Genomic DNA, 22,346 nt, shown 5'->3' with positions numbered 1-22,346 from the left:
AGAAAACAAAGACATTTAAATAAAGTGTGGGAACGGATTTTTCGTTGTATATTTAGTATTGAATTTAACAGTTTGTTCTTCATAATAAAACCATGCTAAATATGATGAAATATGAACATCCATGCATATATGTAATGTTATTTGTTTATTTAACACCATGAAATCGACAACTCAGATTCTTTAATTAATGATATTTATTTAGAATATATTTTTATGCAGGCTAGGCTCATTATTAATAAGAATATTGCAAACAAAAATTCGCAGCAATGTTTTTGATACCCAAGAAAGTTATATCACATTAAATGGACTTTGACATGTTGTAAATGTCATTAATAAACGACCTACCTAACGGTTCATTTACTATTGTACTTAGATAAATTTAAATGAAAGTTAAAAACTAGTAATTGATAGTAATTGGTAGTTGGTACTGATAGTATAAATTTTATTTGTTATATGAATGATTCTATATGTAAACCTTTGAAATGTATACAATTTTATAAAAGAACATTATTTAAAAATAGATAAATATATTTTGAAGGTAATTCTAAAAATTTTGTAAAAAAACTAAATAGTTTTTCTTATACGCTACAAGCTTTTAAGTTTTTTATTTAAAATAAAAATTAAATGTTCATACTTTTAAACAAAACTTTTATTAAAAGCTACAAAACTAGAAGATCTTAAATGTTTACTACCAAACAACAACGTACTTTTAAAGTATAGTAGATCTTAAATGTTTACTACCAAACAACAACGTACTTTTAAAGTATAGTGTTTAAGGAAAAGTTTTGTTTCTAAAATAAAATTTATATCATTTATTTTAGAAAAATTAAATTACCTTCTACCTTTTATGCCTACAATTATTCCTTTAATTTCTCTTTATTTTATAATTGATTATCTTAAAACATTTGACAAGACTTATATACAAATAAAAATATATAAATACAACTCTTCAAATGGGATGCATGATAAGGCATTCATAATTCAACATAATATATGTATTTGTAATTTGCTGCACGTGAGAAAATTCTCATACCAAATTATATATTATCTCCATTCTCCACAAACGCTATGTTTATGTCTAATTTTAATCATATAGATATATCTCTAATGATTTTAAAATCGAAAAGTAATTAGTTTGTTATCATCTTAACAAGTTGTTTTTTGAACCAACCAATAAAAACTGTTATATTTTTAAACTTTAGACGATCAGTTTAAAACAAAATTACAAAATAAATAAATAAAGAAAGAAAAAGTTTTTACAACTATTTAGCCGGGTAATTCCATAAGATACGAGTCCATAACGATGTAAACTCAAAATTGAACTAATAACAAATCTAGAAGGCAATTAACATGAATAAAGAGATAATGTCAGCTACTTCCCTTTGATTTGATAAAAAAAAAAAAAGAAGCCAAATTTAGGGTGTGTCTATTAAAATAAATATTAAAATAAGAGTGTATATTAGTAACCACAACGTGTTATGTATCGGAAAACCTATAGATGGGCAAAAAGGATGTCGATATGAACAATACAAAAATAAAAATACAAACTTTGAGAACTTATTACTTAAAATCCAAAAATACTAGTATTATTTTACGTAGCGTGGGCGCGGGTCCAGTATTATCCAGTGGGTAGTTCTTTATGCTAACATTTCTTCCTTATCCACGTCATCACACTTGATCCTATAACTCTATCCTACAGGCAGGAACAGGTCTCCGATCCCTAGGCTATATTTACTCTTCTGCCCCTATATCTTCGTAACAGTAAGCTTCTACCCATTTCCATTAATGCCCCTGTCGTCCTCTCGAAACTGCTTTCGTCTTCTACGTGTCGTCGCCGGAAAACGCCACCTCAGCCTTAGCGACGAAGTTATCCGAATTCGTCACTTCTAAATTTAGAGAGAGAGAGAGAAAGATAGAGATCGCACACAGACGTGTGCGTTGATTCATGAACGACTATGAATTTCAAAAATGTAATATCATATGTGCTGTATTTAATAATGGTTGCTCTGATAAGCATGGAGTGATCCATTCCATTGTTATGAAGTTCGACGGTGTTTTTGTTTTGCCGCTCTCTTCTTCTTCTTCTTCGCAGTTCTTATGCATTGTTCGCTTGATTGATCTCCATCAGGTTCCGATTCCTTTGATACTGTTTTATTGTTAATTTGCGAGCATTGGATTTATAGTTTAGGACGTTTGAGCTTGTTTTTTTGTGTTTTGAGCTAAGCAGAGCTTCGATTGCTATTTAAATGGCGAAATGCAGCACTGCTCGACACTTTTTTAGGTTAACCAGTCTTCAGATTGGGTATGAATCTTCGCGTCAAGCATACCTGATTTATTAATTTTAGGTTTTCACAATTATTTTCACTTGGTGCAACTTGTGAATTAAGATTTTGCTGCAAATTTGAGATCTATTAATTGTTCTATTTGTGGTATTGACGAAAGATTTTGCAACTTGAATTCATATCACGGAGTTAATTCTATGGTATCATCTTTTTGTTTCTTGCAGAGACTTGCAATCGTATCTTTCAGATCTTAGCCTCTTCTTAGCACCTGATAGCAAGACATTCTATGTATTGGTAGATAACAGACCATGGCTGCAAGACTTAGTATCACGTCCTGCACACCTGTGGCAATTAATGGTTACCAAGGTCTCTAAAAAAATCTAAAACATCATATTATTTCTCCACCTGTTATACGTCAAACAATCATATCATCATTATACTCTTCTTGATTATGTTTTCAGTCTCGGATGTCCCCTTTCGCGATCAGAAGAGCAAGAAACGCTAGGAAAGACGCCACCCAAAATTTCAATGAGTTGAAGTTCTCTTCTGAAACTTCAACTTCAACCCCATCTGAAAATCTGAGACGATGGTTCCTGGTGATTGATGCTGCAATTCTCTCAAGAAAGAGGGCCCTGCTACCTGTTGAGAAACTTAGAACTTCCTTGCTTGCAAGTAGCAAATTGCATAGAACCTTATATGGATTTATCGTTTTTGAAGTCGCCTGGAAAGATGTACGTGGCATTAATTACTTGAATGAACTTCAGGTATTTAAATCTCTCATCTTATTTCTTTATATATATCTTTCTGGTTGATTCATGATTTAAATGGGCTTACTTATTCTTTGAACAGACTGATACTTGTCTTGCTATAGAAGCAAAACATATGAGAAGATGGGAATTCGATAGTATATCTCAAGCTGCTAAAGGCATAACTTCATGGTTTCCAGGGACACCAAGTGAGTGTTCTCTTTTAAAACAGCAACTCAACTCCATGAATGTTGAGACTGATTCTCAAAGCGACTCATGTGAAGAGGTAGATGAAGCTACTGAATACATGGACGCATTACTTATATTTCGTTTCAATGATCATGATCTTCCTTTCGAATTACAAGACATAATTATGCCAGACTTGCGATTGCTTACTTTATTAGAAGCTGGACTTCCATCTTGGGTTATCTTCTTTCAATCTTACCCAGTATTCTGCCATATATATCGGCCATGGATGTGCCCTTTAGCAAGATTTTTATACGTGGCGATTTCAATTGTTACAGTTGTGATTGGCTTCTATGATTTGTACAAAAACATCCCTCTTCTTAAAGCAACCGCATCGCGTTTATGTGGGCCACTTTTTGGGTGGATAGAAACATGGGAGATGGTGTCGAGAATCAAGTATTTGGGGACTATGTTGTTTTTGCATAACTCTGAGAAAGCAGTTAAGTGGTTCTTGATGATGACGTGTACTCTACAATCACATGTTTCATTTCTGACTCGGCCATTAATGGTGGTTTTGGAGGTCCTTCTTCCCATTTGGAATATATTCATACAGACAGGGGATTATTTTTGCTCTTTCGTTTGGATTCTGATGACAACATTTTGGAATACATTTGAGAATCTAATCGATATCATATTGCTTCCTGTTTATTTCATCGCATCCATCATTTGGATTATTGGTAAGTTGATAACTTTATTTCAGGGTCTTGATAGTTTGAAAACTTATTTAAAATTTTAATATTGCAGCAACAGCAATCTTGTACCCGGTATTTTGGTTTGTTTGGGGGATACTCTGTGCTCCAGTTCACCTTGTTGTTGGGGTATCGAATTTTGTGGGATTTATGTTTAACCATATGTATAATTTGAGTGGAGTTATATGGATTTTTGTGAGCGGTATATTTAAGGTGGCTTCGAATACTGAAACAGCTGCTAGCGCTTATCAAGTTTCCATGTGGCGTGCTCTTTGGAATGATCTTTTCTCTCAGGTACATATACATATGGATGTATCATGTCATCAAGTTTCATATATTGTTTATGTGGTTAATAAATTAGTTTGTATATAATTTGCTTTTTTGTAGATTTTCCGTGCTGTTCGGAGCATTTTGAATGGGTTTGTTGCATTTTTCACAGCTTGCAATAGGCATCGACTAAGGTGCACTATTTGGATTAAAAAAAAAAAAAACAGAATTCTCCGATATTTATAGAAATTGATACAAATATTTATATTATATGGATGATGAGTATTTGCAATTTGCAGCATATATAATCATGTACAAGAGTTGATTAGAAGACTTGATCAGCCAATTACAGGGAGGTCACGCCTCTTGAATTCCATACAAAGAGTGAAGAAGTCAGGAAGCAAGACACTGGTACGTTTTCTTGTTAGTTTGTGTCAAAGTTTCCTACTTAATTAAAAATTGTATATGATATGATGGTTTGACCTTGAACGCGAATTTGTTATATATATATGGATATTTATAATAGGTGGAAAGCATGGATCGAAGGAGGGGATTGGTTGCTAAAAACATAAAACAGTGTTGACAAGTAACTAAATGTTGTATACAAAAAAACACCATTGGTATAAGATCGAGGAGTTTTGTTATGAAAGACGAAATTGGTAAAGACAATATCAGGCAGCTTGTTGTGATGAATATTTGTGGGCAACAACAAGAAGGCGTGATTTTGGAGATGATGAATTACAAGGTTTTGGAGCAGTAAATATACATATACATACATGTATATAATAATATCAAATAACTTATTAATGAATACACTGTTTTTGTTTTTATGATTTGCGTGTTATTTTTACTTAATTTTTGAAGAGATGCCTATTACCTAGTTCAAAGCTTTTGCTAAACTTGGAGCTAGATAATATTATGATGAATGGGTTAATCTGCAAAGAGCTAAATATTGGTGTTTGACTTTTTAAATATGATTTCCTTTTAATAAACTGACTTATCTACATAACGTTCGGAAAGTACCAAATTATCTTTAAAACCTTGATTTGGAAATACTTGACGGTACATATTTTCGAGGGAAATAGACTTATGAAAGTAATTAACTTTTCGGTTTGTTCACATTTGGGTAACTATCTTTTTTTTTTACACATCTAGGTAACAAACTTTTTTGAAGTGTTCACATTATGACCGGCTATAACAGGTTACATCCGGTTATAATGGTCATATGTGAACAATTCCAAAAAGTTCGTTATTTAGATGTGTACAAAAAAAAGATAGTTACCCAGATGTGAACAAAGCGAAAAGGTAATAGTAAATTACACGAATGGTCCCTATGGTTTGGGTAATTTCTGCGTTTGGTCGCTAACTTATTTTTTAACTCAGATGATCCCTACTATTTATTTTTGATATGTGTTTGGTATCTGTCTTACCTCAAAAGACTATTGTGCCCTTTTTAATTTATTTTTTAAATAATTTTCTTATTTATGTATTTATTTTTTATATATTTAAAAAAATTAATAGATCACACATAATTGTATCTCATCACTTTAAACCTGAAACCACATTTGAGAAATTTAAGCAGGTCCCATCAGTCACCATCTCATCTCTTATCCTCCTCAACTTTTATTTCTTTTCCATCTTTAGTGACATCGATGTCTTCACCATCCCTTCTTTTTCCGGTCCTTCAATTCAGACGAACCAACACCACAACTCACTGTCTATCTTCATTGAATTTTCCACCACCACAACCCAATAGAAGGGTTGTGTTGTTGGTTCGTCGGAGTTGAAGGACCGAAAAAAGAATGGATGGTGAAAACGTCGATGTCACTAAAGATGGAAATGAAATAGAAGTTGAGGAGGATGAGAGATGAGATGATGATTGGTGGGACCCAGCTTAAATTTCTCAAATGTGGTTTCAGGTTTAAGGTGAGAAAAAATACATATATATTGGGTCTATTAATTTTTTTAAATATATAAAAAATAAATACATAAATAAGAAAATTAATTAAAAAGGGCACAGTAGTCTTTTGAGGTAAGACATGGATCAAACGCACAACAAAAATAAATAGTAGGGATCATCCGAGTTAAAAAATAAGTTAGGGACCAAACACAAATTACCCAAACCACATGCACCATTCGTGTGATATACTCTTAACTTTTCGGTTTGTTCACATCTGGGTAACTAATTTTTTTTTTTTATACACATCTAGGTAACAAATTTTTTGGAAATGTTCACATATGACCATTATGACCGGGTGTAACCTGCTACAGTCGGTCATAATGGTAATATGTGAACACTTCCAAAAAGTTGTTACCTAAATGTGTACAGAAAAAAAGATAGTTATCCAGATATGAACACACCGAAAAATTAATTAACTTAATAAGTATATTTCCTTATTTTTTAAAAAGGAAAGTGATATTTCCTTTCCATACGGTACAACACATTTCAGTTATTTATGAAAAATAGTTGTTATATAATTTTTATTCTTAATTAAAAAGTTAAAAATATCTTTTAGTGGAAAAGGATAACAACAGCAAATCTACCAATTATTGGAAAAAGAAACATGTTTAACTAGTTATTATAAAGCTTTTTAAAGAATTTAGATAAAAAAAAGGTTTTTTTGAAAATAATCAGTACGTTGTAAATTTACCCTTTTGAAATATAAAAAATGATGTCGTTTTAATTTTTTTTACAGGTTTGATCTTTGAAAACACCAAGAAAAATAAAATAGTAGTAAAATTGTTTGCATCATGATTATTTTTTAAATATTTTTAAAGTTTTTTTGGTAGGAATATTTAAGACCATTTTCACATTAAAGATCGTTTTATATAATGTAAAATTGAAGTTTTTTTCTTTCTTTTTAAATCGTAGTATTTACCTATGCAAATTTTAAAAATCGTAGGTCAGTGATTCCTATTCATCTACAAAATCATGGTGTTTTTTTAGTCAAAAATAACATTTTTTGTGTTAGGAATTTTTAAAGGTTATTTTCAAAGAATCAACAGTTATTATACCAAAAAATATGATTTAACAATGAATAAAAATGTGAAAATAATGCATTATACATCACGGACTATTTAGGGCCCATTTAGACAATTTTGAAGCCATTAAGGCAGTAACCCATTTCACATACCATTTTTTAGACCTGCACAAAAGACCGGTCTCAGACCGGACCCGAAAAAAGATCAAAGTCAGACCGGTTTAAAATGAGACCGGACAGAAAAAAGACCAGTCCTAAAATAGACCGCACCGAAAAAAGACTGGCTCGAGACCGTCCAAGACCGGTCCGAGAAAAAACCGACCGTTCTCATATGGGTCCCAAAAAAACCTGACCGTTCCAAGATTGATAGGGGTGTAAGTGAGCCGAGCTACTCGTGAGCTACTCGGGATCGACTCGTTAAAAGCTCGACTCGAGAACGAATTAAACGAGCCTGAGCCGAGCTCGAGCCTAAATACGAGGCTCGTTTATTAAACGAGCTCGAGCCGAGCTTCAATTCATGGGCTCGCGAGCCTATATACACACACACACACACACACACATATATATATATATATATATATATATATATATATATATATATATATTTAGTTGATCTGAAATAGTTAAAAGAGTTTCATTCGAATAATTATTTTGATAAATAATATTTTGAAAACATTTTTCATTTGTTATCTGACTTGGAACTTTAACTAAAGGAGTTGCAATAATATATATATATATATATATATATATATATATATATATATATATATATATATATATACACACACACACACACACACATAGAGGCTCGTTTAGGCTCGATTAGGCTCGCGAGCCCACTAAATTGTTCACGAGCCGAACTCGAGCTTCATTTTAAGGCTCGAATCGAGCTCGAGCTCGAGCTTGAGCTTCCTCAAAATTAAACGAGCCGAGCTCGAGCTTGGTCAGGCTCGGGCTCGACTCGGCTCCTTTACACCCCTAAAGATTGACACAACACATATAGTCTGAGATCGACCCGAAACCGGTCTAAGACCAACCCGAGACCGGTCTGAGACTTCTCAAAAAAGACCGAAAGCCAATGTTTGTAAATATATCATTTTTGTGTTAATTACACAATTTTTAATCACACACTATCTAACTTCATTTCTTTTTTTCTTTTATTAAACTTTAGTTTATTATTTTAATAAAGTTTATTCTATTATTTTTGTGTTAATCGCACATTTATTAAGGAAAAAATCGAAACCGAAACTAGAAAAACCAACAAATACCGAAACCGGGTCAAAAAAACGCAAAAACCAAACTGAGCAAAGCGCACGGAAAGACCGTGAGACCGGACCGAAAAAGACCAAGACCGGTCCCAAAAAAGATCGGATCGAAAAAGACTGGTCTGAAAAAAGACCAAACCGAAAAAAGATCGGCTCGAGACCGGGCGAGACCGGTCCTAAAAAAATCGAACCGCTTCGAGACCAACCACAAAAAAACTGGACCATTTCGAGACCAACCCAAGACCGGTCCGCGACCGCACCATTTGCTAATTTTGTAGTGGATCCTATGAAATTAGTTGTTAATTTTGTAAAACCCTTAATTTCTGTCTAAGGGGGTGTTTGAGATTGCTTTTTAGCATAAAAAGTCTTTTTCAACAAAATGATTTTTTGTCTTATAGCTTTTTGCAAAAGAAGGTTTTAAAATGTGTTTGAATTATCTTTTGAGGGAGCAAATGCTAAAAAGCCAAAAGTCACAAAAAATTACAACTTTCTCGCTTTTAAAATTACCCCTTTTTCTTCTTACCAAAAAGTCATTCTAAAATAACTTTTAGAATTGCCAAATACCTTTTCAAACTTTTAATTTACTAAAAGTTCAAAAAGTCTTTTTGAAAAGTAATCTCAAACACCCACTAAAAATTCAGAAAAACAAATTATAATGAGCGTTTGGTTCGAAAAGTACTTCTATAATAAAAAGAAATTTACTTTGCATTGTTGTTTGGTTGACAAAGAATACAATGTGTTAGTTGGACCAAAATAACATTTTATTGATTTTTTAAAATTTATTATTATTTTTAATAAAAATGATAAATAATTTATTTATTAAACTCTTATCCGCTTAAAAGCAATGTTGTTAGTTGGCATGAGCGTAGGTGAGTGGGTCTGGGGTAGGCGTGAACGTTGTTTTGTACGTGTGGGTGTGGGTTGGGTAGGGCGGAATGTGCACATGTGTATATAGGTGTGGGGTAGGGTGGGATAAAATGTGGTAGAGATAATGATAATATTTTTTGATTCCATGAAAGATGGTTAAAATAAAGAGGATGTGGGAAGAACTTTTATTTTTGTAATAAAACATAAATAATGTAATCTAAAATCATTTCATTTAGCTAAATAATGGTAAATTTATTCCACACAAAATTTAATGGAATTTAAAGAGTTTAAATTCCCTTGATTTTGTCGACAAAAACAATTTTTTACTATAAGTTACACTAGGTTATAACCCGTATTACACGGTTGGCAATAAAAAAACTTATATTATAAGAAAAATCATATCATTACAAACAATTATATGTATATAATAGACAAAATTACAAAAATGGTCCCTGTGGTTTGCCAAAAGTAACAAAGTTAGTCCCTATTAATTTTTTTTTGATGCAAATGGCTCCTGTGGTTTGCAAAACTTGCACATATGACCAAAATAAGGGGTGGAGGATTCAAACTTGAGACCTCCTTCCCCACTCCTTATTTAGCCAAAGCTCTAACCAACTAGGCTAGAGGCAAACTTACTATATATTTCGGAAAATTAATTAATATTATATAAAAGCGTAAATAATTAATAATAAAAAAATAAAAAAATATTTAAAAAAAATTAATAAAACAAAATATATTTTTAACGTATTGTAAAAAAATATTTTTTACAAAAAATTTACTTGTTTTTTTTTACGTATTTGTTTTACATAAAATATTTTTTTAATGTATTTAAAAAAATACGTTTTCAAATACTATGTTATTACATTGCTATGATCTTAAAACATATTTTTACGTTTTCATATAAAAATACGTTTTTCTCTTTCACATAGAAAAAAAAGTTTTTTTACCTATAAAATATGTTTTTTATATATTTCAAAAATACATTTTCGTATAAAAAGTTTTTAAGTAAAAACATTAAGAACGTGATAACATAACGTAAAAATATGTTTTAAGATAAAATCAAAACGGCTTATATTTTTTACGTAAAGAAAACGTAAAAATGCGTTTTCATATAATATGTTATCACGTTAACGTTTTTAAGTAAAAAAATGTTACATGGGTGAGGGACCAATCACCCATACGTAAAAACGTCTTTAGTTTGCTTTACGTAAAAATATATTTTTACGTAAAAAAATGCATTTTTACGTAAAAAAAACGCATTTTTACGTTAAAAAAAACGCATTTTTACGTTATGTTAACGTCTTTACTTTGCTTTACGTAAAAAATATAAGTCGTTTTGATTTAATCTTAAAACATATTTTTACGTTATGTTATCACGTTCGTAATGTTTTTATGTAAAAACATTTTATACGAAAATGTATTTTTTAAATATATTAAAAACATATTTTATACGTAAAAAAACTTTTTTTTCTATGTGAAAGAAAAAAAGCGTATTTTTATATGAAATCAAAAAAATATGTTTTAGGATCATAGCAATGTAATAACATAGTATTCGAAAACGTATTTTGTCTTTGTTTTATAATTTTTTTGTAAAAAATATTTTTTTAAATATATTTTGTCTTTCTTTTATTAATTTTTTTTTCTAAATATATTTTTTTATTTTTTTATTATTAATTATTTACGCTTTTATATAATATTAATTAATTTTCAGAATTATATAACAGGTTTGGCTCTAGCTTAGTTGGTTAGAGTTTTGGCTGAGTAAGGAGGGGGGAAGGAGGTCCCACGTTCTAATCCTCCTCCCCTCATTTTTTATCATTCTTATCATTTTAAGACAGAATTACAAAAATGGTCCTTATGGTTTACTTAAAGTTGCGAATCCAGTCCCTTTATACTTGGAAAGACGAAAATACCATTGCTAATTCAGCCCCTAACGGATGAATCCTCCCCTCATTTTTTATCATTCTTATCATTTTAAGACAGAATTACAAAAATGGTCCCTATGGTTTACCTAAAGTTGCGAATCCAGTCCCTTTATACTTGGAAAGACGAAAATACCATTGCTAATTCAGCCCCTAACGGATGAATACTAACGGCGTTAGTAAAAAGGGTCATTTGTGCAAGTTTTGCAAACCATAGGGGCCATTTGCATCAAAAAAAATTAATAGGGACTAACTTTGTTACTTTTGGCAAACCACAGGGACCATTTTTGTAATTTTGTCTATATAATAATTGATCTATTGATAAATGTAAGATTGTCTTCTTAATAATTATCTAAAATTGTTACAAAAATTAAATAATATTATATAAATCATTATTAATGAGAAAAACATAACGGTGTAATATGAAACTTTTAAATTTAATATACTTAATATGAAAAAAAAAGTTATATATGATAGAACAATATAAAAATGAAACTCAAGTTATCACTATTCTCATTCATGTTAAAAACATGTGTAGTGTTTGGATTTTGAACAATTGATTGTAGTATAAATATTTTTGGATTTTCTATTATCCCTATATAATATTCTAAATTTGTTAATCCCTTTAAAATGAAGATGACATACAGTTAGTTATTTAAAGCAAAACATTTTGTAAGCATCAAGTTTATATGTTTGTGTAGCAAACGAAATACGTAGAAGCAACAGAAGTTCTTGTTGATCGATTCTATGGGCTGATGGTATATATAAGAAGAAATTTTAATATGATTTTGAAGAAAAAAATAAGATGAGTCCGTTTTTAATCCTTAATTTATGGGATAAAGCATAATTTTAGGTTATTTAAATTAGAATGTTTAATTAGATATCAATGAATTCGAACTTTAATTTAGGATATGATTTATATCAAACAATATTTCGGAAATTTAAGATACTATTTATTTTAAAAAAAGAATTCAAAATTCAAAATTAGGATATAATTTTTTTTCCTTTCAAAATTTGAACGTAAATTTGAAATTATAACAAAAATTAGTGGAATACAATTAATAAGAGCGGGAAGAACTTAGAATGGTGTCATGTGGCAAATAAGGATGCTAGAAAATGGACATGTGGCAAACTTAGGATTTGTTTATTAGAAGAGGTAGATTCCAATTTTGACTGGATTAACCAAATTTGTTTTATCGGTCAACAAAGTTTACAACTTGTTTACGTAATACAAATTATCATTGGATATTGCCAATGCTTTTTTTAACAAGATGGATGTATAAATCTTCATGTTATCTAAAAGCAAAATAATATCGAGACACATTTTCACTTTCATTTTATGTTTGCAAACGAAAAGCCGAAAGAAAATTCGAAAATAATGTCCAAGGAAAATATCTTTTACAGAATGGCGGTACCAAATAGAAGAACTGGTCAACGAATAAATTAAGAGATTTGTTAGTTTTGAACCGAAAGTATAGACATTGGGATATTAGAGTTGCTGATTAACAATTTGGGTAACCAAAAGGTGTTAGTAGAATTAAGACACACTTCCTATGTTACATGCACAGCAACAATATTTTACTAAAAATTGCTACTTGGCATTGGCGGAACCGGTAGGTGTCCTGGGGTCCCGGGCCATACTTGATTTCGTTTGTGAAGAGTAATTTTTTTTTTGTATTATTATGCAACATAAAAATAATTGTACAACTACTATTAGGTCCCACATAAATAAATATCAAAAAAAATTTGTCCCACTACTCAGTGGCGGAGCGTCTATAGGGCCAGATGGCCCCCCTGATTTTTTAATTATTAATGTCTGCATTATATATGCGTAAGATTACTTTGATTTTTCAGTAAGTTTATGGCCCCCCATCATCCGCAAATATATATATATATATATATATATATATATATATATATATATATATATATATATATATATATATGTGTGTGTAAATCATGGATCTAATAAGTAATTAACGGGAATCGTGATAATTGCTGAAAAAAAATCTAAATAAAACCCAATAAATTAGGAAAGTAAACTCTATGAACCACAAAAAGATTCTAATCTACAATTTATAAACTCAAATCTTTGAGAAACTATAAACCCTAAACTAAAGAATTATGCCGCCATAAAAAAAAACCTTGCTCACGAGATCATACCACCACTACTGCGGCTGTCGGAATGCTCAACAGTCCCTCTCTCTCCGCTTTATCTTCATCACCTACATGCGGTGTCTGTCACTCGTCTCCGCCGTTTGCCGACTGCTACTCTAACCAACGACCTCAGCAGCTGGTGCTTCCTCTTCGATAGATTTGTGCTGACCTTTGTTTGCTTGTTGTTTCCCTTCTCCGACATCTTCTCATCACCGGGCTTAACAGTAAGTCTTTCTCACTTTTCTCTTTCTAATTTCTTTTATCTTTCTCTTTTTTCTATCTCTCTTTCTAGATGTGATATAATTATTGAAACTAACTAGGCAACTGTAAAAGTAATAAAAAAGCTGCAATAATGGTTTATTATTTTTTAATGTTGGTCAAGTTATAAGTTATTGAATTGTTAAAACAAACGACTAGTATAAAAATCTTACCAAAATGCAAACATGAATTAGGATATTTTTGTTTTTTAAATGTATATGTTAATTGTTAGATTCTGTATATTTTTTACTGTTAATTATTTTTGTATTTTCATTAAATTATAATAATGACTTTTGTAGGTAAATCAAAATAGTTAGTTGTTTGAAGTTTGAACAAAAAAAATTTGTTTATATGTTTTTCTCTTGAAGTTTGGTTCCGGCCCCCTCACTTTTGATGCCTGTGTTCCGCCCCTGCCACTACTATTGAATGTTTCTCGTTCCGTTACTGCTAGTTGGTCTTCATCCTTAATATTTGACGTTTTTTATCTCTAAAATCAATATTAATGGTCTTTGCATCATACATCCCGTTATACCATCCCCATGTGGAATATACATGAGGGTAACACGCACGCATACACACACACACACACACTCTCTCTCTCTCTCATTATAATAATTAATATCACAAAATTACTTTTTATCTGTCAGCACTCAGCTATATCATTTCTGATTTCTCCCATAAAATCTTTGTCATCCATTAAAAAATCTCTTCATCACCAATTGATCTAAAGTGCGAATCATATTCACTAATCCAAACCCAAATCTATAGTGTTATGTTTTTTTTTTTTTTGTAAAAACAATGGTAGTGTTATCGAAGTTGAGAGCTACGATGGTTGGCATTAATCTCCATGAAGGATATGTTGCATTGTTTTGAAGTTTAATATGTCACTAATGAAGGATTTTGAACATTAATACACATATAATGAATCTTTAAAAGAAACATGTAACACTCGATTCCGAATTTGCTTCCTTATTCGAGGCTGTGGCCCAATCATCAGTTGCCATGAGGCTAAGGGCCTTGGGGAAGAAAGAATTTGGCCCTTTTCGGATGTGGGTGTTATGGTTTAAGTGATCCAAGTGTTCAATGGTGCCTTCGGATGTCAAGGGTATAATTGTAATTTGATGACTCAGTCTTTTATGGATTTTGGTTTTGTTCGGGAAGTTTTAAGGCTATGATGTGTCGTTAGAAGCGTAGGGCTTCTCGCCACCTTTCCGTGGATATAAGGTTCGTTAGAAACGAACCTAAGATGAGGAAGTTATGGCAATTTGGATTATTGGCAATAATGGCCCTTAATGGAAAAGAGTGGCAAAGCAGTCACATGCGTGCATGGTAAGGAGGGCACGTGCCTGGGTGAGTACCCTAACGTAAGCTGGGGTACTCCCAGGGTAATGAGCAGAGTGCCAAACCCTAATTTTTAGGGTTTGGGCACTATTTAAACATCTTTATGAGATCAAGGCTCTTTCATTTATCAACCTCAATTGTCTTTGAGCCTCATTTCGAACCATAATCCCCTTGATGGTGCATTCTTGAGCTTGGAGATGATTTTGAAGGTCCTTAGTGTTATTGCAAGGAAGTGGATCTTGGTGATCAAGCTTGGTGTAGCCTTGGGGTTATAGATCCAGAATCTTCACACTCTTGGGAAGCTTCAGGAGGTAAAAAGTTCTTACCTTGACTTCTTCTTATGTTAGTTTGAGTTTAGGGCAAGATTAAGGGTTTTTATGGTGTATTATGTTCTCCTTGTGAGTGTGAGCCACTCCAGGAGCTTGGAGTGATAGATCTTGCCTCTTCTGATGTTGTTAGTTCATAAAAATGCTTGCTTGATGTTTAAGAATGGTCCATGCATGTTCTAGTTGGATTAGAATGGGTCTTAATGGATTAAGATGATAGTTGGGTCCCAATGAGTCATGAAAATGCATAAAGGTGTCGACTTTATGCATTAAGAGCTTAGATTGAAGGTCTTCTGAGGTTTGGATGCAAGGACTTAAAGGATTAAGTCGTGGTTTGAGTTTTGGAAAATTCTCGGTTACGCCCCGCGTAACTAATGGTACGCCCAGCGTACCTTGTTTTGGTCGCGATCTGGTTTCACTGTGTACGCCCAGCGTAGCTGAACGTACGCCCAGCATACGTCGATCAGCTGGGCTTGGGTTTGTTATGCGTTGGACTTCGCATCTTTGGGCCACCTTGTTGCTTTGAGCCTTTTGGGCCATCTGAGATCAACTTTTTGGGACTAAGGAAATGTTGGGCTTAAGGATAAGGCCCATATGGGGGTTAGACCCAATTTGAAAAATTGGGCCATTAGTGGATCTTTTGGTTTTGGGCCATTAGTGGGCCTGGTTAGTTGGGCCATCTTTTGCTTCGACATCACAACATATAATAGATTAAGTATCTTTTGTTCTATAATGAGCATAAAAATGGCTAAAATAGTAAGATATGATGTAAAATATATATAGATATTCACATATCAGGAACAAGGTAGTGAACTTGGTCAAAGTGTAGTGGCAACATCGACAATGCTCTTGGTGGACTTAGGAGCTCGAGGATGAGATGCGTGAGCATTTTCTGATCTATTTGTAGAGGCTGACTTCGAGGACGAAGTCTGATTCTAGTGGGGGAGAATTGTAACACCCGTTTCCAAGTGTTTCCATTTTTAACCTAAAAATGAAATTATTTTGCAAATCTAGTCCTTACATCGGGCGTAAAGCTTTAAGTGGATCGCGACGGTGGTCGAGTATGTCGGGCATACACATGAGTACGCCGTGTGTACTTGTGATGCCCTTAAACCCTAAATTTTTAGGGTTGTGTCCCATATTTAAGCATCTTATTCGCCCTTGGACATTCTTATGATCAGCCTTAATACCTCTAAACCATAAAATTGAAACCCTATCCCTTGTGAGTGAGATTGAAGCTTGTGAGTGATTTTTGAGTGTTCTTGGTAGTGAAAAAAGATCATTCAAGAAGTGGTGTTGCATTCAAGCTTTTGGATCCAGAATCTACATCGCCTTGTTCATCTTTTGAAGGTATAAAGTTCATACCTTGGAGCTTGATTTGCTAGATCTTGTTTAAGCTTAGATTTATGTTTATTTGGTCCCAAAAACCTTGATCTTTGTGAGTATGGAATACTCCAGAGCATATGATCTGTCCTTTTAGACGTTTTAGGGTGCATAGAGTCATAAAAATGCAAGATTGATCCTTCCATTTCATCCATGAATGAGTTATGCAGTTTTTGGTGATGTTGGAAGTTAGGTTTTGGGTATTAAGCGCTCTTTAGCCATGCAAATGCATAAAGTAATAGACTTTATGGATTAGGACATCTTTTAGGGCCAGATCTATTGTTGGGGTAAAGTGTCTTAATGATTAAGACCTTAAAACTTGGATTTTGAGTTGAGATCGCGTACGTCGAGCTTACTTCTGGCTACACCCAGCGTAGCCAATTGCAAGTCCGATTACTTCTCTTCGTGTGCTCTACACCCAACGTAAAGTTGAGTACGTTGTGCATAAGGCCCAATGTTGATTTTCTTTGGCTTTTGGCTAATTATGCCTTTAAGGGAACTTGTGAGGGTTTTGGTCTTGGAAGGGGTATAATGGTCTTTTGCCCTAAATATGGATTAGAATTGGCTTAGGTACTAGTGGAGTGTGGAAAATTACCTTAATTATTAATTATGGTTAATTGGTGTAATTATTAGGCAGAGTCTAGTTTCGGCAGTTTCGGGTGTGAGTTCTATCAATCATCTGTGCAAGGTGGGTGTCCTCACTATTCTTACATGTGTGGTAGAATATATATATATATATATATATATATATATATATATATATATATATATGTGTGTGTGTGTGTGTGTGTGTGACGACCAGCTGGGTCTATGTGTTATTACTATGATATGTGTTACTGTGTGCTGAGACTTCAGTAGTCTCCAGGGTTGCTGATTACCCATAGTTGTTTATTTTATGATGTGTTGTATGTGGTATTTTGGGGAACTTACTAAGCTTCATGCTTATAACTGTTAATTAAATGTGTTCCAGGTACTTGTGAGGATCGCGGAAAGGCGAAAGATTGATTGTACACATTCACCTGCAGTTTATGATTCCGGATATTTTGGGACACTCTGATATTTTGATGATGATTTGTATTTGACAATCATGATTTTCTTGAGATGGTTTTTATGAACGAAGTTTTTATATGAATTTAAAAATGAAAATTTTGGTTTGAAAATTTGGATGTTACAATATCACTTTTTCCCATTTTTATCCCTTTAGCTCCAAAGCACAATTCAATGGCTTAAATCACATAACAAACATTATTAATATCTAATAAGGTCTAAACTTTATTCCCTTGAGGCCTAAGACCTTTACTCTATCAAGTTACGGTCCGCTATCCCAAAATTATAGACATCCTGAAACTAGATGTTACATTAGATATTGATGAGTTCTTAGATCTACAACTTAGGGATGAGATTTAGAACCGGAAAACCGGACCGGAACCGGAACCGGTATAACCGGAAAATACTTAAACGGTCCGGGTATTGGGTTTCAAAATTACTCTTATCCGGGTTCCGAGTATTTCGGGTATGGGTCCAACGGGTCCGGTTAATCCGGGTTTTTGAACCGGTTTTGTTTAAAAAATCGGAACCGGGTTTAATGGACCGGGTCCGGGTTTAGTGGGCCAAAGAACCGGATTAGGTTTAATGTGGAACCGGGTATAGGAAACGTGCTTACTGTAGAACCGGAATACGACCGGTTTCTTTTCCCGTGTTTGTACTTGGGCGACTAGAATCGACGATCTACTTAGGCGACTAGAATCGACGATCTACTACTCTGTGATCGGTGACTCGTTTTTTTTTAAACTTTCTCTATGGGCGATCGACGACAATTGAGGGCAATCAACAAAAACATTCCCGTCTTGTGCTTCAAATCCATCGAACTTCAAGTCCAAGTCAACGATCATCAAAACATCAACTTCCATTCATTCCCAATTGAACTTCAAATCAATCTCCTACAATCAATTAAAGACCAATGGTGGACAATTAGGTAGATAACAATGAATCTACACATGTAAGTTGTCAAGAATTTTGATTTCATGTGTTATGAAGTTTGTGTTTTTTTACTTTCTTGTGGGAATCACAGTTTGCTATTAGCCTATTACTTTCACTCTTAAGCTTAAGCCATGTAGTTTGAAGTTTGAACTGGAGTCGATAATTGAGTATAAAAACCAGGGCTTGCTTCAGTCAAATGTGTTGCTAGCCTATATCTTTAATTTGTTATTTAATAGAATTTGAGGATTTCTTCCGGCAAATGTGTTGTATGTTGAGTGTTATGTGTTAACTGTTACTTTTTGTGTTATTTTAATTACTTTTCTTCCGTCAAATGTGTTGCTAGCCTATTACTTTTCTTCCGGCAAATGTGTTGTATGTTGAGGATTTAAGTTGTGTTATTGTATTTTAATTGTGTTTTTATTGTTATCTATTGTAGTTTGATGATGATGAGGTGTTTGTTGACAACACTCAACAAGAAATCAATGAGGAACCAACACAAAAGAGAAAAAGAGTAGGGAAAACAAGGTCCGATTGTTGGAAATCATTTGAGAAGATTTTTATTGATGGAGTTCGGCATGGAAAGTGCAAATGGTGCGAGAGGGTTCTCAAAGCCGACGGGAATAATACTGGTGCGTCTAGCTTAAATAAGCATGCAAAGAACTGTAAGCAAAACCCCGAGAAATTGAAAAACCAACAAACATTACAATTTAAAAAAGAACCAACCGGGGAGGGTAGTGTTAGCATTTGGAAACATGACGACAAACGAATTAAAAAGGCTATGCTGAATTTGTTTGTAGTGGGTGGTCTACCTTTTAAATTTGTAGAAAATGAGGCCTTTATTGAATACACAAACGCACTAAACGGGAAGGTGGTTGTACCTTGTCGAACAACAATTTCAAAAAAAGTGTCACTTTATAATCAAGAAGAAAAAAATAAGTTGGTAACATTCTTATGTAATCCCCTTAACACGGTTCATTTGACCACCGATTGTTCGACAAGTCCGAGTAAAAGGGTGCATTATATTGTCATTACCGCACACTTTATTGATGATAATTGGGAGATGCACAAACGGATAATCAACTTTAAAGAATTAGATAGTCAACGGGGGGAAGATATCGGAAAAGAAGTGTTGAAATGTATTCAAGGGTGGGGTATTAAGAATGTCATGACTTATACGGTTGATAATGCAAGTTCTAATGACAAAGCAATAGAGTTTCTAAAAAACAAATTACCAAACTTGTACAATGAGGGAAAACACTTTCACATTAGGTGTATGGCACACATTATCAACCTAATTGTAAGAGACGGGATGAATAAAAATGACGAGAGTGTTAAATGTTTGCAAGACGCCGTAAGATATATTAGAAAGTCGACACAACGGATTGCTCTATTTAAAAAGTGCATGAAAGCCGTCGGGGTGGAATCAACCAAATTTTTGTGCAATGATTGTCCCACTCGTTGGAACTCAACTTACGACTTATTGAAGATCGCGGTGGATTTAGAAAAAGCTTTCTACGAGTATGAAATGGAAGGTAATTTTTTTTTTCTGCATTCTTGCTGAATTTTTAGCCTTATTTAAACTGTCATATCTGCTTCATTCGGAGTCCGTTTGGGCTGATTTTTTTTTTAAATTGTAGTTCACTGTTTGGCAATAGTTAGACTTTGGAAACACCTAATTTGCATGTGTATTGAGTCACTTACAGCCCTCCAAAAATGATATATCAAAGCTGTTTTGAATCTGTTAACGACATTATTTTAGAATTTTTCGTTAACTTTAAACTGTCATATCTACTTCGTTATGAGTCCGTTTGGGCTGATTTTTTTTTAAAAGTGTAGTTCACTGTTTGGCAATAGTTATAGACTTTGGAAACACCTAATTTTCGTGTGTATTGAGTCACTTACAGCCCTCCAAAAATATATATCAAAGCTGTTTTGAATCTGTTAACAGCATTATTTTAGAATTTTTCGTTAACTTTAAACTGTCATATCTACTTCGTTATGAGTCCGTTTGGGCTAATTTTTTTTTTAAATTGTAGTTCACTGTTTGGCAATAGTTATAGACTTTGGAAACACCTTATTTGCATATGTACAGAGTCATTTACAGCCCCCCAAAAATGATATATTAATTTATTTTTTTGTAACATTTTTTTGATAGATCGTTCCTTTGCACGAGATGTGGTAACCCCCGTGAGTGAAGATTTTGTAACTTGTCGAGCAATGGTCTCCTTTCTTGAGAAGTTCAAGGTCAAAACAGAATTGGTGTCGACGACTTCAAAACCATTGGCAAATCGGTGGAGAAGTATGTGGCATTTACAAACATATACGGGTTTGGTCGAAAAACAAACAATTTTATTCAATTGGGAAGGATATGATAGATAAATATCAGTAGTATTGGGGAGATTTTGAAAATTTGAATGACTACATGTACTTTGCGACTATCTTGGATCCGCGAATGAAGACAGAATTTCTTAGACATGCTTTTGAAACATTGATCATGTACAAGATGCCGGAAAATAAACCCCTTTCCGAATTAGATATTACTGCGAAGACTAAGTCTTTAATCAAGGATATTGAATCGAGATTTGAGAACTTTTTTAATTGTTACAATATCAACTCTAATGTACCATTTGAAACCGGTGGTAGTCAAGATGTCGTGCATATTGATGATGATGACGACTTTGTGGGTGACTATTTTGCTCAATCGGTGAATTCATCGGCTTCAAAGGAAACGGAATTAACACGATACTTGAACGAAGGACAAACCCAAGGCGTTAAGGACTTTGATATACTGGTTTGGTGGAAAAATAACGCATCTCGTTACCCAATTCTCTCGCGGATGGCAAAAGGTATAATTTTAATTACTTATATTTTTTATTATAATGTAGTATAATTTAACATTATATGTTTATGTTATTAGATTTTTTGGGCATTCAAATATCTACCGTGGCATCCGAGTCCGCTTTTAGTACAAGCGGTCGCATAATTGATAGTTACCGAGCAAACTTGTCCGCACCTATAATAGAGGCTTTGGTTTGCACCCAAAATTGGGTGAGGAGATCAAAGAAGCCGATTGTTGACAACACCGATGACATTTTAAAGATGATGAGATAGCTAAAGGTAGCAAACAAATTCATTTTATTATCTAATAACAAAACATTGGTTTTATGCTAACTTTCACATTAATTTTTTTTTCTGGTATGTATTAGAGTTGGAAGACGCCATACGCACCTAAAATGGAAATGGAAAAAAGGCCGATAGATATTAACGAGTAGTTATACTCTTTTTTTTTTTTTTTGATAAATGATTATTGGTTTGTAAGTGTTTGTTTTGGTTGATTAATGTTTTTGAACTTGAATCAAAATTTACTTGTTTGGTACTGTGGATGTGGGTGTAAACAAGTATAAATGAATGATATTTTAATCAATGCAGTGCACATCCACATTCCACTTTATTATTTTTCATTACTTTTATTTTAATAATTTTTGTCTTAATTTTTTATTACTTTTATTTTAATCAATGACGGATATTTTTGTTACTTTCGCATGCTTGTTATCAATGCATTTCGTCATTTTAATAATCATTTTAATGAATGTTTCTTTTTGATCCATGTTGTGGTAAAATAACAATGAAAAGAAC

General features: G+C 33.0%; 1 protein-coding gene across 2 annotated transcripts; it reads left to right on the top strand.

Annotated features, from left to right (window-relative positions):
• The first annotated feature begins 1,725 nt into the window (after positions 1–1,725).
• LOC145111611 (uncharacterized) lies at positions 1,726–5,060 on the top strand. Of its 2 annotated transcripts, XM_079047873.1 has the most exons (9): positions 1,726–2,128; positions 2,228–2,302; positions 2,507–2,648; positions 2,744–3,046; positions 3,132–3,951; positions 4,019–4,257; positions 4,351–4,424; positions 4,530–4,641; positions 4,757–5,060. In XM_079047873.1, the coding sequence occupies exons 2-9, from the start codon at positions 2,247–2,249 to the stop codon at positions 4,811–4,813; spliced, it is 1,803 nt and encodes a 600-aa protein (XP_078903999.1). In that variant the 5' UTR covers positions 1,726–2,128; positions 2,228–2,246; the 3' UTR covers positions 4,814–5,060. The 2 variants fall into 2 exon arrangements, with proteins under 2 accessions (XP_078903999.1, XP_078904000.1); XM_079047874.1 differs by lacking the exon at positions 2,228–2,302 and having other exon boundaries at positions 1,727–2,128.
• Positions 5,061–22,346: the final 17,286 nt, after the last annotated feature.

Source organism: Lactuca virosa, chromosome 5 (genome assembly GCF_052849685.1).
Source record: "Lactuca virosa cultivar CGN04683 chromosome 5, Lactuca_virosa_CGN04683_v6, whole genome shotgun sequence".
Classification (NCBI taxonomy): domain Eukaryota; kingdom Viridiplantae; phylum Streptophyta; class Magnoliopsida; order Asterales; family Asteraceae; genus Lactuca; species Lactuca virosa.
The sequence above is the reverse complement of the archived record's forward strand: the minus strand, read 5'-3'. Positions and strand labels throughout refer to the sequence as shown.